The sequence below is a fragment of the Meleagris gallopavo genome, chromosome 23, assembly GCF_905368555.1.
Source record: "Meleagris gallopavo chromosome 23, MGAL_WU_HG_1.1, whole genome shotgun sequence".
Taxonomy (NCBI): domain Eukaryota; kingdom Metazoa; phylum Chordata; class Aves; order Galliformes; family Phasianidae; genus Meleagris; species Meleagris gallopavo.
This window is the reverse complement of record NC_139426.1, coordinates 1,864,602-1,883,727: the sequence shown is the minus strand read 5'-3', so window position 1 is coordinate 1,883,727 and position 19,126 is coordinate 1,864,602. Positions and strand designations below refer to the sequence as shown.

Below are 19,126 nucleotides of genomic sequence, written 5' to 3'. Positions count from 1 at the left end.
ACAGTGTGCTGCCCAAGAAATTAGAAATAGATATTTGAAGAGTTAAGTGAATGTGCAAGAATTCAGAAAGTCAGGAGACTGCAGCATGTTTATACAAAAGGGCAGCATGGTGCTATATTCCACATAATGACCTCGAGTCTAAATTTCAGCAGCTACTTAGACAAAAATGATCCTTCCCTGCCAGAGCTGAAAGAAAGGGTACCCACAGGAATGTGCAGTATGCATCTGCAGTTTCTTTTGTAGACTATTCCATCTGTAGACTGTGGGGAGAGCCAAGACTGGCCTACTGAGCTTCTTGGAAGATTTTCTTCCTTTTTCTTTTTTTCTTTTTCTTTTTTTAAATTTATTTATTTATTTATTTATTTTCAAGCTTCTGTGCAGTGTTCCCAGGCAGAATTTGGCTTCCAATGAAATGCAGAATTAAAATATGCTGAAATGGTAACTAAAGTTGTCATCTGTCCCAGCCTTCACATATCAGTTTCACTACTTTGTGCTAAATAATTCCAGTGCTGATATATCAGAAAGAAAATAAAATGCATGGGTTGGGAACAGAAGAAAAGAATTTCAGATTTATATACAGGACAATAGATGTTTTCCAGTAGGGTGTCTGATAAACAGCTGTGTAGATATATGAGAGAATCTACAGGTTTAACAACCAGAGTCCATCAGAAAGAAGGGCCATGATTTACAAGGTTTCTTACTGTTTATCATAGGTTACCTCATTGTTATTTTTTGTCTCTATAAACCCATTTGTCCTCTGCCCATTTCTCCTGCTTTTAGTACAGGATCTGCGCTCTTGTAATTGTTGGCAGAAGCAGGAGGGTTTCAACAGTCTTTGAAGCAAGTCTTACACAAAATCACTCACTGGCTTGCAGTCTGAGTTGTCAAACACAATCACAAACTCTGCCCGTACGTCCCCAGGGATGGATGGCATAAATATAATCTGAAGTTTGACTGAGCTGAAGGGTCCAATTTCACCTTCAGTAACCTAAACAGGAAGTAACACATTATTAATGAGGACCTCTCTTAGTGTGGTTCGCTATAAAAATTGTGTGGTATGGAAGTGAAGCTGTATGTGCTCATAGTATACAAGCACACCACTATGCCTAGTTTCTCACTAGACTGAATGAACTATGACAGGGGAAAATGGATCAGTGGTCTTTACAAGGTTTGTTAACGTGGCACATCCTTCCTGCCCCGCCTTTCGTGTTGTCACTAGATGTTGCATAATAAAGAAATGACAGGAGAATAATCAATCTGACAAAAAGAAAAGTGAAATTGTGAGAAATGCAAGTCTTCTCCAGCTCACAGACCCCTTATGGACTGAAAGAAGAGGCAAATATATTATTTCATTTTAAGGATGTAAACTAAATGGTTTAGATTAGATGCTGGAGAAATTTTTCACTGAAAGGGTGGTGAGGTTCTGGAACAGGCTGCCCACAGAATGTGTGGTGCCCCATCCCTGGAGGTTTTAAAGCAGGTTGGATGGGCCCTGTTCAGCCTGACTTCAGGCTGCTGTAATGGTTGACAACCCTGCCCACAGCAGTGCAGGTGGAACTAGATGATCTTCGAGATGCTTTCCAGCCCAAGACATTCTATGGTTCTTCGATTAACTGTAAAACAGTGGATTCCACTAGGGTTGAAGCTGATTATGTACTTCAACATTTGCCAGCAGAATGAAAGCAATTCACTTGATATAGGAGGCTCAGACTACTGAAAATCTTGCATGTATTTCAGGGCATTCATTACCTTTCCCAGCATAATTTCAATTGGTGTTTCTTCAGGTGAGCGTTCTGTTAACTGATGTGCATTGTCTGTGTCTTTATCTGAACTGAAATGGAATGCATCTTGAGCAAGTTGTTCTGAAAGAAAAAAAACAACACTAACAGACCCACAAAATGCTGGATGTGTGCATCAAACAGAGCAGCAAGAAAAAAAAAAAAAACAAAACTGAAAATGTCTGAGGTTGGAAGAGAGCTCTGGAGATGATCTGATCTAAATCCCCCTGCTCAAGCAGGGTCACATCGCACAGTGCTGTGTCCATGCAGGTTTTCAATATCTCCAGAGAAGGTAACTCCACAACATCTCTGGTCTGTAAACAGATTTAGAGATAAGTAATTCTGTGGAGACAGGTACAGTGATTCCATTAATCACTTTCACTCCAGAGATTCCAGGAAAGAAAAAGAACCCACCACCTTGTCCAGGACATTTGGTTTCCTACCATGGAAGAGATCAATATACACAAGAATATTCAACACGTATTTTGAAGAAGTGTTTCTTCTACAGTATTGGATCTTCTTAAGTACACAGTAAACATTAGGAATGAGAAGGAAGCCTTATGAGGTTCATCTTTCTGTTTTCTTGTTACTAGAATTAAAGACTATAAAAATAAACCTGTCATGTGGATTTCTCTTCTGAGGGGTGGGAATTTGGTTGCTGAGACAAACATGATAATATTTTTGCAATCTCTGTAAGCTAGTTGGTTTCTATATTCTTCTGAAGCTGAATTGTTGATCACTAATGAGGATGAAGATTCTGTTGATTTTGATATAATGGTGCCAGTATATTATTTTTAGTCTTTTTTTTTTTTTTTTTTTTTTTTTTTTTTTGCTCTGGAGGATTTAGAGTTGAGGCAGCATACAAAGAGATGTAATGTTACTACTAGCATGATGAGCTGCTTAATTTGGTTAAGTCTGGGAAACTTGCACTAGCAGTTTTTCAGAATCAGCTCACCTGTAGAACTTGTCTCAGTCCTCTGCTGTTCCACCTGGGCTACACAGCAGGTTGGTTCTTCACTACCATCAGGACAAATTTGTTCTTTCTTTTCAAGCACAGATGTTACAGAACTATTGCTGTCTTTCTTTTCAGGAGCAGAGTCACTGCATGGTTGAGTAACCTATTAAAAATATTCAGGAAAAAGTAATTTCTACTGTGACTGATCACTGAGCTTGTATCCAGCTCCAACTTCATCAAGGAGCTGCAAATGAGATGTGTTTTCTTGTAACTGTTTCATGTTATAAATGGGATTGATTAATTTAGGGTGATGATGATGAACCTACTGTCCTGGTAGTAGAAGATTCTGCTGTTGCTCCACATCTACTGCTGTCACTTGCTGATGTCTGAACTTTGAATCTTGTTCCCAAAGCTCCAGTGTTTGTCAGGCTGACAGTTCGTGAAATTGTCTCTCCCACCACATGAGTGCCAAAGTCAACAAGCACTTTATCTAGTGCCAGCTGTGAGAAGAGAAACCAATAATTACTACTGTCCTAGGTAGTCAGTGATGTCCATCAAATGAGCATTCACTTTCTCAAGAACAGGACTTTTAAGTCCTCATTTCAGGACAGTGTCCAATAATTGCCAGCTGTGGGCACTCTCCTGTCTATCTCTTGGTAAATATTTGCAATAACATTTGCGCTGTCTTGCATTTTCTGCTGTTACTCTGACTTTAAACAGTCACTTACAACGCATGTCTTGGCTGTACATTTCAGTGGAACACAGAAGGATCCTGTTTGGGCCATAAACATGACTTCTCCTTCCAGATTTTCATTTACCTAAAAAACAAAAACAATCCCCCCAGCCATGTAATTGGCAAAGATTCAGCCTATTTGACAAAGTTACCACTGAGGTGCACTTACCACAGGCTTAAAGGTTACCCCCACTTCACAGGACATTCCAGCAGACATTTTACCAGGCGGGTCAAACCTGTGTAGAGAAGCAGCATTAAAGACATGTGTGAATGTATGAAACCCCCTGCTGTTCTGACTCTGGTAGGAACAGCAAAGAATATTTATATATTTTTCCATTTGGATTAATTTATTCATCTGGAAAGTCAGAATGAGGGACAGATTAAGGAAAAGCCACAGAACCCTGGTGCAACTGTAAAACAACAAAGATGGATTTGTTGTTTTATTCAGAAAGTCTTGCAATACTTTTAAGAGGAAAGAATTAGTGTTCACTTTACAAACAAGGCAACTGGTGGAGCTGTGGCTCAATAACATCAAGAATGAAGTGGATCAATCACCTGTTCTAACACCTGGGAAGCAGTCTGCCATTATCAGTTTCAACCATGGATCTGTAACATCCCACTATCCAAATAGAAATAAAGAGGAAAAAAGAAAGTTGCTGCAAGTGATTAGAGAACATGCTGCTTGCTGCAAGCTGTATCAAAATCATCTTGAATAGAAACTGCCAGTTACTTCAGTGCCTCGTTTCATGGTGTCTGTGATGCAAACAAAATGCCCATCAGAAGACAAGAAGTCTCACAGCTGCACTCCAAATGAAATTACTGAGGCACAACTAGAGCCCTATTCTGCCTGACAAAAACAGGCCAGACAAAATACACGACTGAATGTTATTAGCCAGGGGGATACCTAGTAATCTGGGCCCCACTGAAACACAGAACATGTGCATTAATCACAATCTTAAAACAGAATTAAAAATCAACAAAGATGAAACATTTTCAAACTGAAATGGAAAAGGAAATACTTTTCAGAAAATATGAGCTCAGAATGTGAGTAGGCAAATGAGCTTCAGTTTACTGAGCTTCAGAACAGATCACTGGCAGTTTCTCCTAAGAAAGGCCCGAAGGAATAGCTCCTATTTTCAGAAATACCTCGGTGAAGTACTCACACTGTGTGTGTACATTGCTTCTCACATACTAGGGACTGGGCCCTTGCTGTCGTCACTACATAAACCAATGATGTGCAGCTCAACATCTTCAAGTTTCTTTTCTGCTCTAAGACACTTCCTTTCCTCATTATAAAAGAATGCAATGCAATAGTTCAGATGTATCTAATGAAAATTGTTTAATTTTACTATAGAACTGAGTTATGTCTCCTGCTCTGATACAAATGTAAAGCAAGATACTCATCTACAGATAGTTTTACGTACTGAATGCTGATGAAGTCCTTCAGCCATTCACTGATTCCCACTGGTTTGCAGTAGTTAATGCTGTAGGATGCATTTATCAAAACTATCTTCTTTTTGTAGACTTTACCAACATCGAAATCCTTGAAATGCCAAACATATCAGGAGGTGTCAATTACAGGAAGAAACATTTACACAAGTAATGACAGAACAAGCAGTTTTGGCACAGCAGTGTACTTTGACAGTGTGCTTGTTAATTACAATGCAGGGATAAACTGATAAGCTCACTTTCTTTCTAATTTAAGTATAATATCATATAATAGTCATTTGCAGGCTGGAATCTTTACTGAAAAATTTCCTCTTCTCCTCTACTTGGGAGCAGAAGGTAAGTCAGGGGTTCTGTGGCCTTTAGCTGTCTGCTAGTGTTAACCCACAGCAGCCAACAAGGATCTTTTTGGTGCTACAGCATTTTGATCAAGACATCAGGATATGAGTCTAGTAGAAACATCCATCATCTTTACAGATCTGTGTGGAATGGCCACTAACCTTGAAATGAACACAGCTTGGTTTAGTATAGAAAGTTCGTCCTTGATGTTCATGACCAGACACTGTTCCCTTATTAAAAATTCTAGTTTGGAATTCCTCCTTCTTTTCCTTTAAAATCTCTGTTTTCATTGTCCTTGTAGCCAGATGCTTTGTATCCATTTCTTCTTTGGATATCTAACAAGGAACATCAACAAAAAACACAGTGGCAGTAAATAACTGTGATCACAGGATCTATAGAGCAAAGTAGAAATGCCTATGGATATAGAATAGAATCTCAGTCTCTGGCCAGCCTTCATTATCCTCCAGATTAAACTCAGCCTCCCAGCTTGTATGTGAAGAAATGAGTTTGTTCTCAACTGTTTGTTCTGTAGCCTACATCCATCCAGCATTAGAAGATTGTGTTTAAATGGCAGTGAAGGGGTTATACTCCACTTCCTGAGCAACCATTTAGAGAAAATCAGTTAACTTCACTAACATTTTTATGGTCCAGTGCTTCTTTCATACAGCACATGATATTTGCTGACACTCTGCTTTCTGACTGGTTCTCAAGTCTGCTTTTAAAGACCTACATCTGAAAAAAGTAGAGTATGGGGGCATACTTTGGAATAACGTGCATGATCTTAGCCACACAGCTCCTAAGCATTATTTACTTCTTTATGAGTACAGAATGCTGTTGGTTTGATAAAAATTATGCTTTACTTTGTCTAGTTTGGGACAAAATAAAGCAATCCACATGAAGCAATCTGTGTTTCCAACTAAATAAAAAGTCATGTTCAGCTTTCTCAGGGTTTTGGGTTTTTTTTTAACTCAAACAAACAAGTGAACACAATGTGATGTGTCTTCACATATCTCCAAACTAAAATTGAAGTTTTGTTTTCTCCTGAAAACACTGATGACAGTGTCAAACAACAATTACCCTCTGATATTCTCACATCTGAATCTCTGTATCTATGCAATAATGACATGTTAACTGCAGAATAGATAATTAGTAATTTTAAGCTGCATTCATAGAACAGCACCTGCCAGTGTCATTTCTTCAGATACATACAACTACTAGAGAGGGAACCGAAACTTTTCTAATCCATTTAGACACTTTCATGAATAATTCCAAAACATTATAGACTTCAACGTAACAATAGGACAAATACACATATCCACATCCTTTTTTCCCTATTGCTAAGAGGAATCATCACAGATTTTACCTTGTGCAAGTCATGTTCCTGATTCAACAGTCCTGGAAGCTCTGGTTCTGCTGGGATCTTGTCCCTCTCCTTCTCATCCTCATCACTTTCACAGGGCACATCATGGGGGACTTTTTCAGAACACTTTCCTACAGAAGCAGTTCTCTCACCAGCTGGGGAACAAACTGACGGAGAGCACCACGACTTCTGTGAGAGAAAATAAATTTGGAAATACCATTTAAAGTTACTAGAGGGCAGTTACATGAGCAGTCAGCAGTTTCCAAGGATATCTTTTAATACAGAGTGACTGGTCTATAAAGCTGCAAGATGATAGCTTAAGCCAATCCCTTCTTAAAATGACAACTCAGACGATATTGCAGTAACGAGCATCTATAGGATGATAACTGTATTCTATAGCAGGGTGGGCTTGTGATTGGTGACTATGTACATTTTTGGGTTTTGTACATTTTTTTATTATGTCTACTACATGATAACCAAGGACTTTCTTGCTTTGTTACGTTATGACTATTTCCACAGACCTTCTCTCCCTTTCTTTAAAATACCTAAGGATTGCAGGCAGACACAGGCCTCCTCAAGGGGTTCAGTTCATCCCACCTCTCCTTTCATGGCAAGTACTGCCTGTAATATTGTGCAGATCAATTAAAACAAAACAAATACATGAAAGAAGCCCAAACAAACAGAACTCTGTTGTCATGAAAACATTCTGATATACTGGGAACATTTTTCTTGTGCTGATAGTCTGATCTGAATCCTTACTTGGGGGTGAAGGTAATTTTATTCCTCTTGGGGTCAGTTGTGATTCATGTGTCTGAAATGCACTTCTTGCAAATACCCTTAAAAATACAAATGGAAACAAAAAAACATCCGTACCAAGCAGCAACTTTCATGGATGAAAGTACCAACCATCAAAAATAGAGAGACTGATGGTCATCAAGAGATCTGACAGGCTGATGGAGGTGTGACTCTCCACCAACTCCGCACTCTCTGGTATTTGGCTGCAGCCCATGCTATTCAGAGGTACAATCAAAATTCACTTTCCTACAGCTTCAGTAGAAAATAAACCTAGAGATGTTTCTGTTTGTTTACCTGTGGTGGTGCCCCAGCTGGATGTTTGCAGGTCTCCTCAATGTAGCGCCACGTTTTCTTTCTCCACAGTAAAGAATCCTTACATTTACCTCCACTCTTAATTGCCTTAGTACAGGACTGCTGATTTTTCTCCTTGAAAATGGAAGCTTTTTCTTGCAGAATTTTAGATACAATCTCAATTTTTCTTGATTTTTGTTGTTCTCTAAAAGCTCTGTAAGAAGATGTTATAAGAAACATTAAACCAAGTTGTTTGTTAATAACATCACAGTTCATTTTTTGAGCTCAACGTCAAGTCTTCAAATTGGGAGCAGCAGTAATTTGTGTCAAGGCACAATGGGATTCAGAGGGCAAATATATTTAGACTAAACATATTCCATTTGAGTGTTTTAGAAATTGATGACAGTTGACTATCTGAAATCAAGCAGGTTGTAAAAAAGCAAAAGATTAAAGGTAAGGCCATACGTAATGAACATGAAAGGTATACATTCAGAGCTACAGTTCTGTGATGCATTGGGCAGATCATTTAATCTCAGTTTTAATACTGGCAGTTTAATATACAATTTTCTGCAACAGACTTTACCCACGCTAATGATCCTTTCTAATACAGAAATCTTTATTTTCACCTTTTCAAGTAATTCATATCACTCCTGATTCTAAATAGGAGAGAAGATATTATCACCTTTCTTATTCAAATACAGGCTATTGCCCACTGAAGCACTTCAGTGGCTTAATGTAGCCTCATGATACGCCACTGCAGCAGATGAATGGCTCTGTATTTATATTTTCAGAAAACCAAGGCACAGAGAAGTTACAAAATGTGGGAATGGTACACTGACTCCCAGTGCTACCTGCTCTAGGTATAAAGCCATCCTTTGTTCTTATTACTAGTTCTTGACTTTTTCATTCTACTCATAGGCAATGTAGAACTTAAGCTAGAGGCTTTAATGACTAAAGAGTTAATTTTTTGCAGGCAATTCAGAAAGATTTATTCAGGCTAAAACGTGCTCTGAGAAAACAGAGTATCCCTTCACATAAAGGGAGAAAGGTAGAGCCCTGGGGGGAATAATTCAGCAGTTCCTCAGGCGCCTGGTGGAGTGGTACTGAAATTAGAAAAGAACTGCTGTGAAAGTGCAGTCGTGTCACTGCTAACGTTAAGAGTAACAAACTGCTCTCCCTTGTGCCTGCAAAGGGAAACAGTGAGAGGGAGAAGGCAAGCAAGGAGAAAGAAAGAGGCAAAAAGATTAAACTTCTAGAAGTTAGATATTTCCTGCAGATCTCTACTAACCGGTATGGTTATTTTATTAATGGGATTTTTAGAATGCTTTTAGTGATAGTTGTATTATGCAGCTATCGAGGGTGAAGCATTATTTATCAAAACTGATTGAATCTTCGCTTACTAAATCTTTTAACATTTGCTATAGGTTAGAAGAGCTAGCATGCAGAAACACACACCTCAACCGCCTTCTGTTCAACACCTTGACTCAAATTCATCTTCATATGTGGTTAAAAACAATAATTAACTCTGCACAGAGTAAATGAGATACAGGTACACCTCTGTCCATATCAAAGCAGCAGGGAGGAGACTGCACTGTTGCTGCTGTTACTGCACTGCAGTTTTTTATATGGACAGTGTTGAGGAAATGCAGGAGTGCTGCTACTTCAAGCATTAGGTTTAGGTTTATTGAATTGCCCTCCTGGGGTGGTTTATCCTCCTTGCAGTAATCAGAACACGGGCTCCAAACTTTGGTTCTCTGAATAATACATAAGCTAGAATTTCAAGTCACTTAAAACTGGCTGTATGAATTTCACACTTCCAGAGTATAAGAATGAGTTCACTCTCTTGAGACAGCCCCGTATACGTTATGCCTTTGGAAGCCAACGAAGAGATCCAAAATACTCCTGCATGAACACCAGTGAGCAATGAGAGCACAATAAAAAAACAAATACTTACTCTTTCTCCTTCTCATGCTGTAGCAGACGTTTATGGAGTAAAATTTCCTTGGCAACATTGCCTCCTCCTGCCAGGATAGCCTCCCTCATTTTCATCTCCTGTTTCTTTGCCTCAAAGACCATTGCTTGGTTCCAAGCCTGGAGAGCCTGGAGTTTTTCCTATGGAGCCAAACAAACCACAGCTTCATATTTGATTCACACATTGAAGAAAATCAAAGAGGGACTCTGGTCTTCTTGTCTAATTTGGTAGCTTTATCTGAAATACAGCTCACTGTTTTTAATATACACAACAGTCAAGCAAGTTGTCAGTAGTTTGTGTGTGCTGGAGATGCAGGAAGCTCTGACAAGTCAGCACTAATTCTTTCCCCTTCTAGTTTTTCTTTGAAATGTTCTTCAATGAAGCAATGCTTACAGGATATTTACAGCTCTCATCAAATCAGTATTAAATTAAAATCATTCCCTCATATTCTACAGAACACAAACGAATGAGGAAGTAGCTTACCTCAGAAATTCTTACTTTACATTAGACTCTTAAGGAACTGCTTTTTTCTATATGTTTTCTCCATATGAAGTATTTCTCATTTTGAGATCTAAATAACTGGAAATACTTCAGCCATGTTTTTGGAGGATTGTTTGCAGTATGCATTACTTTGAAGAAAGCTACCATGCCACAGCAGCTAGAACATGCACAAAAAGGTCCTTAAGTAGAAGTGTCAAAAATCTGTCCATACAAATCTAATACTCTTATGTCCCATAGTTAGATTCTCCTCCATTTAAAAAGAGATTTGGTCTACAGAATGGCAGCATCACACACCCATTCTGCAGTGAAAACTGGAATTACTTTCAGTAAAAGCTAGCAGCAGCAGTCTAACAAGTCAATTTCTTCATTCCCCAGCTCAGCCACAGCAGCAGTACCCTATTGGAAGTTATGCTGTTTTTCAGGGAGAGCACAGCTTGTATCCTTCTCTCCATATGCTCCTGAGTTTTCGCTTCTTCCTTTGCATTCTTCTCATGAATTCTGTAAGCACAGTGAAATCTTTCAGCTTATATTCTGGAAAGCTTTTAGTATTAGAACGTTTAACCTGACAAACAGTAGCTGTGTAAGTCACCTAACTCATCTCCTGCGTGTCTCTCTGTTCACAATAATACTGGGGGTGGGGGAAGTAGAACTGTTCAGAAAGCCTTCTACACACAGTACCTCTGATTACATGTGCCCACAGGCTTTCAACCAGTTTGCTCAACAACTTTTTTTTGTATGTTTTAAACTCAGAAACGCATTTCACGTTATATGCCTAGCTGCTAAAATAAAGCAAGGAATTCAGATGTTGATCATGAAATTGATATCTCAACAATGACATATTGAACACAAGCAAACCACACTGAAAATAAACCACAGAAAGTCAAAAACCTTGAAATATGTTTGAGCATGAATCAAGTCTGTGAGTATCCCAGTTAATATAGTGGTAAATTAAAAAAAAAAAAAAAAGCCAGTAAGATACTGAGCAAAAAAGATCAACTGATTTGGTTCAGTTTGTTAATTTTAATTACTGTTACGTTTGTACATGTTATCTAAGGAAAAACATAAAACACCATAAAAACAGTGCAATTATTTCAATCACTTTTTCAATTAAGTCCTAATATACAAGTGAAAGTAACAAATGCTCAGTTCCTTGAGTAACAAAATAATTTAATATCACAGTAATTGCATGAACATGGTCTTCTGAAGAAAACACTCAGTTTACCATCCACCATAAGAGAACAGGAGCAGACAGAAATGCCCTCTGAGCCAGTGTTACCAGACAGCAAGAAAACTATTTTACTGCATCTCAGAGGTAATGCAGAAAAGCAAGTTTCCAACCTGGAATTCAGCTGTGCTCACACATATATGTAAGAGCTGTAAATGATTATCAGTGCCTACAAGTGGTCAGAGCTCTGTGCAGCTCAAAGAATGGTCCTTCAGCTGCAAGGAATCTGAAGACTTTACCAAGACAGGAGGTGGATTTTCTTTTTTCGTGTTCTTTTGTGCCACATGAGATTTGAGAGTTTCAGAGCACTGGCATTTGTAGCAGATTTCCTAGTGTAATACCAGGCCATAATCTAGCAGAAAAAATGATTACTTTTCAAAGAGCACAGGAGAGAACACTGCATACTGAGAATGTACAGTGCTGGGAAATAAAATAGGAGGTAATGATTACCTTGCCATGCTTTTTCTCAGGAAGTAGACTGCTTTTTCGTGGTTCCTTTTGGCACCTTCAAGCATTTTTTTACGCTTTTTTTCATATTCTCTCTGGGCTTTCTCTTCTTTTCTGTGAAAGGCAAACCAACAGCACTAAGGAAATGATTATCTATGGTTTAACTAAAGAAATGATATTGAATGGTGGGGAGTAAGTATATCTGTACGTCTTGAAATGGGGACAATATTTTCTCCCTCTCTGTAGTCTCTTGTCTTCACAAAAGCTACAAACTGATAACCTGGGATCCTTTTTCTCTCCAAGTTTCAATGAGAAGATCCTAAGAATGTCCTGGCATCCAGCAGCAATGCAGCCACGTGCACTCAGTCTGACCTAATACATTTAAATTCCTTAGACAAAAAGCATTTTTTTGTCTTCAGCAAGTTAATCATGTCAGAAATCCTTATCTGAATAGTGACAAGACTGGGGGAAATTCTTACTTTAATTCTATTTCCTCACACAAATATTTCAGAGCCAAAATCCAGCTCAGAAATACAATACCATGATTACTTCCATTAGCTAATCTTCTCAACACATGAAATAATGAATTGGCTACAAGTGACAGAGGGAAAGGAAGCAGAGCCCCACTTACTTTTTTAAAGACAGCTGATTTTCTTCTGCTTTCAGTGCTGCTATTTTTTCCTTCCGAATCCTCACTTCTGCTTGTTCCTGGTATTGCATCTCTAGCTCCTCCTCATCTTTTTTAAGTTGTTTGTGGAGGATTTCATATTTTCCCTGCTGGGTTTCTATCTGCCACATCTCAAGCCTTTAAAACAACGTGTGAGCTGCTTTCACAACTGAGGCATAAATTAGAAGTATTTATGCTCATTCATTGCTATTGCAGACAGGTCTACTTTAGTCCATCCTATTTTCCAATTAAACTAGGACTTACATTTCATTTATGTGCGCAAAATTAACTCAGGATCTGAGCCACAGCAACCAATTTCCTAAGCAATTAATTGTTTAGGCTAAAAGTTGCTCTCAAGATCCTTTACTTTGCAGTAAACCATTGCAGTCCTCAAATTATGTAGTTCAGAATTTACTAACAGTTTCCTTAGAGATTAACTTTGGGATGCATTAAACAGCACAGGAAGAAAATAATAAAGACTGACTCGATCACACAGTTTTCTCATTCCATCACTTACATGTTTTCTTTCAGTGTCAAAGCAATTTTCAACTCCAAATTCTTCTCATCCTCCAGCTCAGTGCACAGTCGCCTATGCATTGCCTGTAGGCGGAACACGGCTGGGCTGGTACATAAAAAAGATACAATTAGAAAGAAATTGGAACTAATTAATGTTAAAAAAACATCGAAAACTCCTTCCAAACAAAGTCAGCACCAATAAATAATAGCTTTGAGGATGAGGGTTATGTATTAGAATGACATCAGTTTGTACAGAGTCTCTTATTCAGCTCTCTAAGTGTCCGTTTGTTGGTCAGAGGTGCAGCTTTCTTTGAACTATTACAAAATTGTCAATATTTACACAGGAGTATTTACTTTAAAAGCAGTGGCATGTGGCTCCAAATGATTATTTGCTGATAAAAGAAGCATTAATAAGTATAAGCAAACCAAGAGAATCTTGATTGATTTCACCTTTAGAATGGCACTACAATACCCCGTGCACTTTGGCTACAGCAGCAGTGCAACAACACAGCTCTTTATTTTCCTTGGGCTTCTCTGCCCAGGAAAATGACTGCACAGCACACTGCAGAATCAATAGACAACAAATGGAATTTATTCAACATAAATTCCATCTTTGGAAGTGAAAAGTGGAAATGGATCTTCTACCTGAAGTTATTACTTGGATTTCATAATTGTTGTAAGGCTTCTGTACTGCTTGTGGCAGACAGTATTTTCATTATTGCTATAAAATGATGCACTTGAGCTTTGTAAGCCAGGAACTTATCAAGTCATCACTATTAATTTGCTAAATATAATTGACTGTGAAAATTGCTATTTTCCACATTTCTAGACCTCACAATTTGACTTGTCATAAGTATGAAAACCTCACACAATGCTTTTCTGTCTTTGTTGGTTTTTCTTAATAAGAGTCTCTGAAATCCTGAACAGGGAGTACTATTACCTGCCACAGAAGTCTGATTAGCATTAAACTCATTTTTGTTTAATCAGTTATTCTGCTTTGGCAATTAACCCACCTTGGTTATTCTGTCATTTGTTGATGCACCAAGATTCTTCTTCTTGAAGAATAACACAGGTCATAAAATGCAGCTGCAAAGTTTGTTCACAATGCATTGGCTCCTGGTACACAAGCCACCCACTTCTTTCTATTTAAACCAAATGTGAGGAGTACAGCAAATTGCCTCCTACTTCCTCACAAGTGTTTCAGAACAGCTCCTGTATGCAGAGCTACTCCTGAAAGGCATTCGTGCATTTCACAACATAAAACAATTAAAAAAAAAAGGTGTACATGTAAATCCTGCTTGTAATTGTTAGGAAAAAAGCATTACCTCTAAAACAGTCATGGCACACTGGCATTGGCTGATCATAATGAACAGAATTTACTGGGGGACTGATAAACATAACTGACAGCAGTGAGCTAGGCTGACTAATAACTTCTTGTTGCTGGATGCAACAACATGTATATCTCTTGCCTATCCATTCCTAAGTCTCCACCTCCTTCTGCACTCTGATTTAACTGACAGAACCCCAGGCCTGAAAGCACAGAGGTCAGTGGTGTCCATGCTAACACACCATCATTTACTTCAAGGGGAGAAGCTCTTATTGAAAATCCCAAGCCACATGAAAAGCAACTGCAACGTTAGCATTCACCAAGACAAAAATATGAAAGCTTTGCTCTGAACACACAGAATAGCACTCCTGTCAGAACAGCCTTCCAAGCTACGGCCATTCTCAGCATAAGATGTAACTGCCTACAAAGACCTTGAATGTGTTGCTGAAAAATTCTGTTCACATGTCAACAACACGGCAAGGTGAAAAAAGTAAACTCATTAATTACACCCAGATAAACACAGTTGGATGCCTGTATCTTTGGCACCCAGAAATATTCTCTACCTACACATTGTCAGCCTCCTCCTCTGTCTCAATGTCTACCTTCTCCAGCTGCTTTTCTAGTGTTTTGATCCGCAGCTGGCAGGCAGTCAGCTCATCTCTGAAACAAATAAACACATCATTTACATTTTAAGTTCCCTCAACCATGAAACTTTTCTTTCTGAAGAATAAGATTGTTGGGATTCCTCAAACACCCCATCCCCCCACCACTTTTTCTCTAAGGCTTTACAATGATCTTCTCGAGATGCCCATATTTATTTCAAGTATTTTCTCTAAAAATACAAAAAATAACCATAGTTCAGTCTGACTTCATCCATGTTATTAAAAAAAAAAAAAAGCCAGCATTTTTTACATTATCCTTATACAGATCCATCTTCTGCTAAAGAAAGTCTTTTTACCTTATGTATGGGGCTGCTAAATCACAGCCTGAAACTCTGATTAATCACCTGAGGTGAGCAATGAGTCAGCCCTGGAAGCACAGGTGAAGGCAATTCACCTGTGCTGCAGGAAGGGGTGGAGCCTGGCTGCACCTCTCGTAAAGCCATTTAAGAGCTGACTATCAGTGAGGAAAGATCTCTTCTGGAGATCCCTCCTTTGGAATTTTATAGCAAGCCTAGGCTATGAGTAAGTGCTCTGTCTATTCCCTTTTTGGTATTATAATTTGCTTAGCTAAACTCTCTTGATTATGTTTATTTTGCAATCTGTACATTCACTGGTTATACACCTTAGCACAGCAAACTGCTCATAGCAGGTGAGTATTTTGAAGCAAGCAGCTGACATCACTGACTGCAATGTAACATTTCCATCACAGTTAAAAAAATATTTATAGTGAATTTTCTATTTAATTTTCCTGATTCTGATTGTTGAACTAGCAGAATTATGCCAATATAACTGAGAGGAATTAGTGCCAAATTATTCCAGACCAGAACTCTCTTCTTTAGTTTTGTTATTGTGTTTTAGTCTTTCATTTTTATCCTTAATCCTTTACAAGGGTCTTGGAATGTTTTGCATACATCAAATCAAGCAAGTGTTTGCATCACATAACTCTCGTGACAAAACTATGTATGTTATAAGTGTGTAACAGGTACAGCATCCCAGGATTTGAGGGTGCATTCATGCTGATGGCTTCTGTTTCCTTCAACACTGACCTGATTTTCTGGACCACAAGTTCCTTTTCTTTGGCGATGTTGCTGAGCTCTTTTAGGTTCCTGGGTAAGGCAAATAAGCAAATTCTATCTGCAGACTTCAGAGCCTGACTGCTTGTAACGTTCTCCAGGCAGTGTTCCAAGCTGTCCCTTTGAATTGAAATATATGATGAGCATGAAAACACAACAAGAAGTTTAAAAGCTCCACAGAGTTTGCACAATCACTTATGCATTTGTGAGTGCATTTTGGTTTAACTCATTCTAGCAAACTGCTATGAACTGGAGCGGTGTAAGTTGGGAAAAAGCAAAGATAATTTGTACAAAAAATCTTAAGTACGTACATTTAAGCTAAGATTTTTAGTCTTAAATGTCTAATAGTGAGTGTTCATACTCACATTTATTGCTGCAAGTATGTACCTTTGGTTTTGAATGTCTGAGCCTCTTCATCATACCCAGGGTTTTCAGGTTTTACTTTTCCTGAACGTTACTTTAAAATGAACATTACTTTAAAACTTTGAAGGGAACGTTCTAAACTAGTTTAAAACATTGTGTAGAACTGTTCATTTTGTGAGTGAGCTCTCTCTTACTTTCTTTGTCTATTTAAACACAGAGCAAGAAGAAATCAGGAGATGGATGGTGGTGTTATTTGGTGTTTTTTTTTATTGGCTTTTTTTTGTAATCACTTTGGTGTATTTTGAGTTTCTCTGCTGATAACGGTAACACTGTCAACATTTACTGGCAGCAGGCATATGTGCTATGCAACTTCCCACATACATATGTTAATAAACAATATTCCAGCTCTTCATCATGCCTTGCAACCCTATGCCAGGACACTGCAGGGCAGAGATTAGCAGTCTGTCAAACAGGCCAAACTGTGCTTCCATCTTTGTGAAGAGAGCAGCAGCTACTTAAGGCCACATTCAAACCACTGAATTATTTTCCATGCGTGACCTTTGCTACGTGCAAATTTACTTCTCCAGGAATAAATTCACTCTACCACCTACTTGTAAAACCAAAGTAGTACCAAGCTATCATCATGCCAGTTCTGTGCTAATCGACTGTACACAGTGGTACAAAACTCTCTGTCTTCAGAAACTTACAATCCAACACTGATATTATTCCCTTTTTTCCAGTAATTCCCTTTGTTCTGTAAGTACAGAGGCATTTGAACATAACACAGCATATTATTACAGAGAGCTGGCTGGCTTTTAGAAGTGTGTGTTGCTTGGTGTAGCACCACCCTGGCTAATAAATGCTCTTTTGAGATCTGATAAGCCCTCATGAATGTGGTGCAACCACGTGTTGTATGTATGCATATTGCCTAGGGCTCATTTGACAAAAAACATGTAACTGAGTTAACCAAACCTCCTCTTGAAAAGGTAAATCATCACTACAAAGGAAGTTATTACTGGAGCTGCTAACAAAGTCATGAATTATTTACCTGCTATGTTCAGACTCTTCTTCAGCTCCTTCAGAAGTGACCTCGTTCCCCATCTTGCCACCATCAGACAAATCTTCTTCAAGCTTGTATTCTAATAGAAATTAAAACAACAGTTTAATAAAGAGACTTTGAGCTTCCAAACGCAGAGCACTAACGTACTTGCTGCTGAGTCAAAATATGTGGAGAATCAGAGATTACATTTTATAGCATTACTGCAGTGTTTATTAAAAATCAGCCACACAAGGCTACTGCTGTACACCTGGAAACCAAAGCAGGAAAATACCAACAGCCTACAGTGTGTTCACATTACACTAACACCCTTCTGTACACCCCATTACTCCAACCTGCAGTGAAGATGGAATCCTGTAAGTACTTATTAAGCATTATTTAATATGAATGATGTATGTATTCTTGTGTATTTAGGTAATAAGGAAAATGACAGTAAGCAAATAACCTAAGAGCAGCTTTTTAATGCAGAGGCCAGTATTCAGTCCTACTTGATGCACGGTAATGCGTTAAACAGTAGATATGTTGACTCGTGATGTAACTGAGCACATGTTCTGACACAGAACTCAGTCACCTGCTAATAGGCAGCTGGTGCCATTCAGATGCCTTGGGGGATCCAACATGTGGGTGGAGACCTGTGCCCCTCTGCAGGCACAGAGACCTTCACCAAAGGTGAGCACCCTCTGGCAGCAGCTGCTGATGTCTGAGTGGCTGAACTGAGTCCATACAGTCCAACACTGATTTTCACCACCGTTAAGTCTGAGTCAAAATGCTGTACAGATTAAGTAGGGAATTTAGTGCTACAAAAGAAGAATGGTTTAAGTTTGATGTAGCTATACCTGTTACCGTGTAATGCTAAGAAGAAAATTATTGGAATCATTTCATTGGTTTGGAATATCACACTACTCCTAGAACCGTACTGTTCTCATCCTAGATAGGAAGTTAACCCCAGCATTCTGCAGGTTAAGGCTGTGGTTTCTCACGTTCACCTTCCTCGTGTTCTTTCAGGTCAGAGCTCAGAGCTGCTGCACCGTTGCCTTCCTCTTCCAGACATGGGATGAAAGTCGGTTCCTCTCCTCCACCCCCGGGCTCACTGCCTGCCATGCCGGCGGTTCCGTCACAGCGAGCGGGCTGACATGGAGACGGCTGCAAGTCGGTGAGTACACAGAGATCTCCAGGAAGCCTTCAAGTTGGTGCCTGTGTCAGGAGATAAATCAGCAGCGTTCGGTAAGCACTTAAGGTATATGTAGTGACAGGGTACAGCCACAAATTGAGAACTGACTTCCACAAATCTCTTGTGGAGAAGTAAGGACGCTGCCAAAGCGTTTTTGTATGTATAGTAATTGGCTTATTAATAAAAGAAGCCTAGAAGAAAGCATTTTTAGCTGGTTAGGGAACGAGAGATGTGCAGTGGAGAGCAAAGTACGGGATATACCGAGCTAAACGCCCAGAGCCACCTTAAAGGCAAAGCGGGACTGCACGAAGAACAAACCCCGACACGAGCGGTGTGCCCGGAGCATCCCCGGCGCTGCCGAAGCCCCGCGGCCCGGGACGCGGCGGAAGGACTGACGGAAGGATCGACGGAAGGACGCCCGGCCGCTGCCCCGGCAACGGAGCGAACC

General features: G+C 39.2%; 1 protein-coding gene across 6 annotated transcripts in view; it reads right to left on the bottom strand.

The window, feature by feature from the left end:
• CFAP74 (cilia and flagella associated protein 74) overlaps window positions 1-19,126 on the bottom strand; it is a 38,931-nt gene extending 19,805 nt beyond the window's left edge. For 2 of the 6 annotated variants that reach the window (XM_085242493.1, XM_010722821.3), the window contains exons 1-20: window positions 18,940-19,121; window positions 18,494-18,701; window positions 17,499-17,589; window positions 16,061-16,207; window positions 14,920-15,012; window positions 13,027-13,131; window positions 12,474-12,647; window positions 11,846-11,956; window positions 10,566-10,668; window positions 9,652-9,809; window positions 7,701-7,911; window positions 6,615-6,800; window positions 5,413-5,586; window positions 4,891-5,009; window positions 3,636-3,702; window positions 3,462-3,551; window positions 3,060-3,233; window positions 2,734-2,896; window positions 1,750-1,862; window positions 866-988 (exon numbers count right to left, since the gene is read on the bottom strand). In XM_085242493.1, coding sequence (XP_085098619.1) covers window positions 866-988; window positions 1,750-1,862; window positions 2,734-2,896; window positions 3,060-3,233; window positions 3,462-3,551; window positions 3,636-3,702; window positions 4,891-5,009; window positions 5,413-5,586; window positions 6,615-6,800; window positions 7,701-7,911; window positions 9,652-9,809; window positions 10,566-10,668; window positions 11,846-11,956; window positions 12,474-12,647; window positions 13,027-13,131; window positions 14,920-15,012; window positions 16,061-16,207; window positions 17,499-17,589; window positions 18,494-18,608 — 2,517 coding nt within the window. In that variant the 5' untranslated portion in view covers window positions 18,609-18,701; window positions 18,940-19,121. Of the gene's footprint in view, window positions 1-865; window positions 989-1,749; window positions 1,863-2,733; window positions 2,897-3,059; window positions 3,234-3,461; window positions 3,552-3,635; window positions 3,703-4,890; window positions 5,010-5,412; window positions 5,587-6,614; window positions 6,801-7,700; window positions 7,912-9,651; window positions 9,810-10,491; window positions 10,669-11,845; window positions 11,957-12,473; window positions 12,648-13,026; window positions 13,132-14,919; window positions 15,013-16,060; window positions 16,208-17,498; window positions 17,590-18,493; window positions 18,702-18,939 lie in introns of those variants that run through there. The other 4 variants (XM_085242494.1, XM_019622515.2, XM_085242495.1 and 1 more) reach the window with 4 other exon arrangements.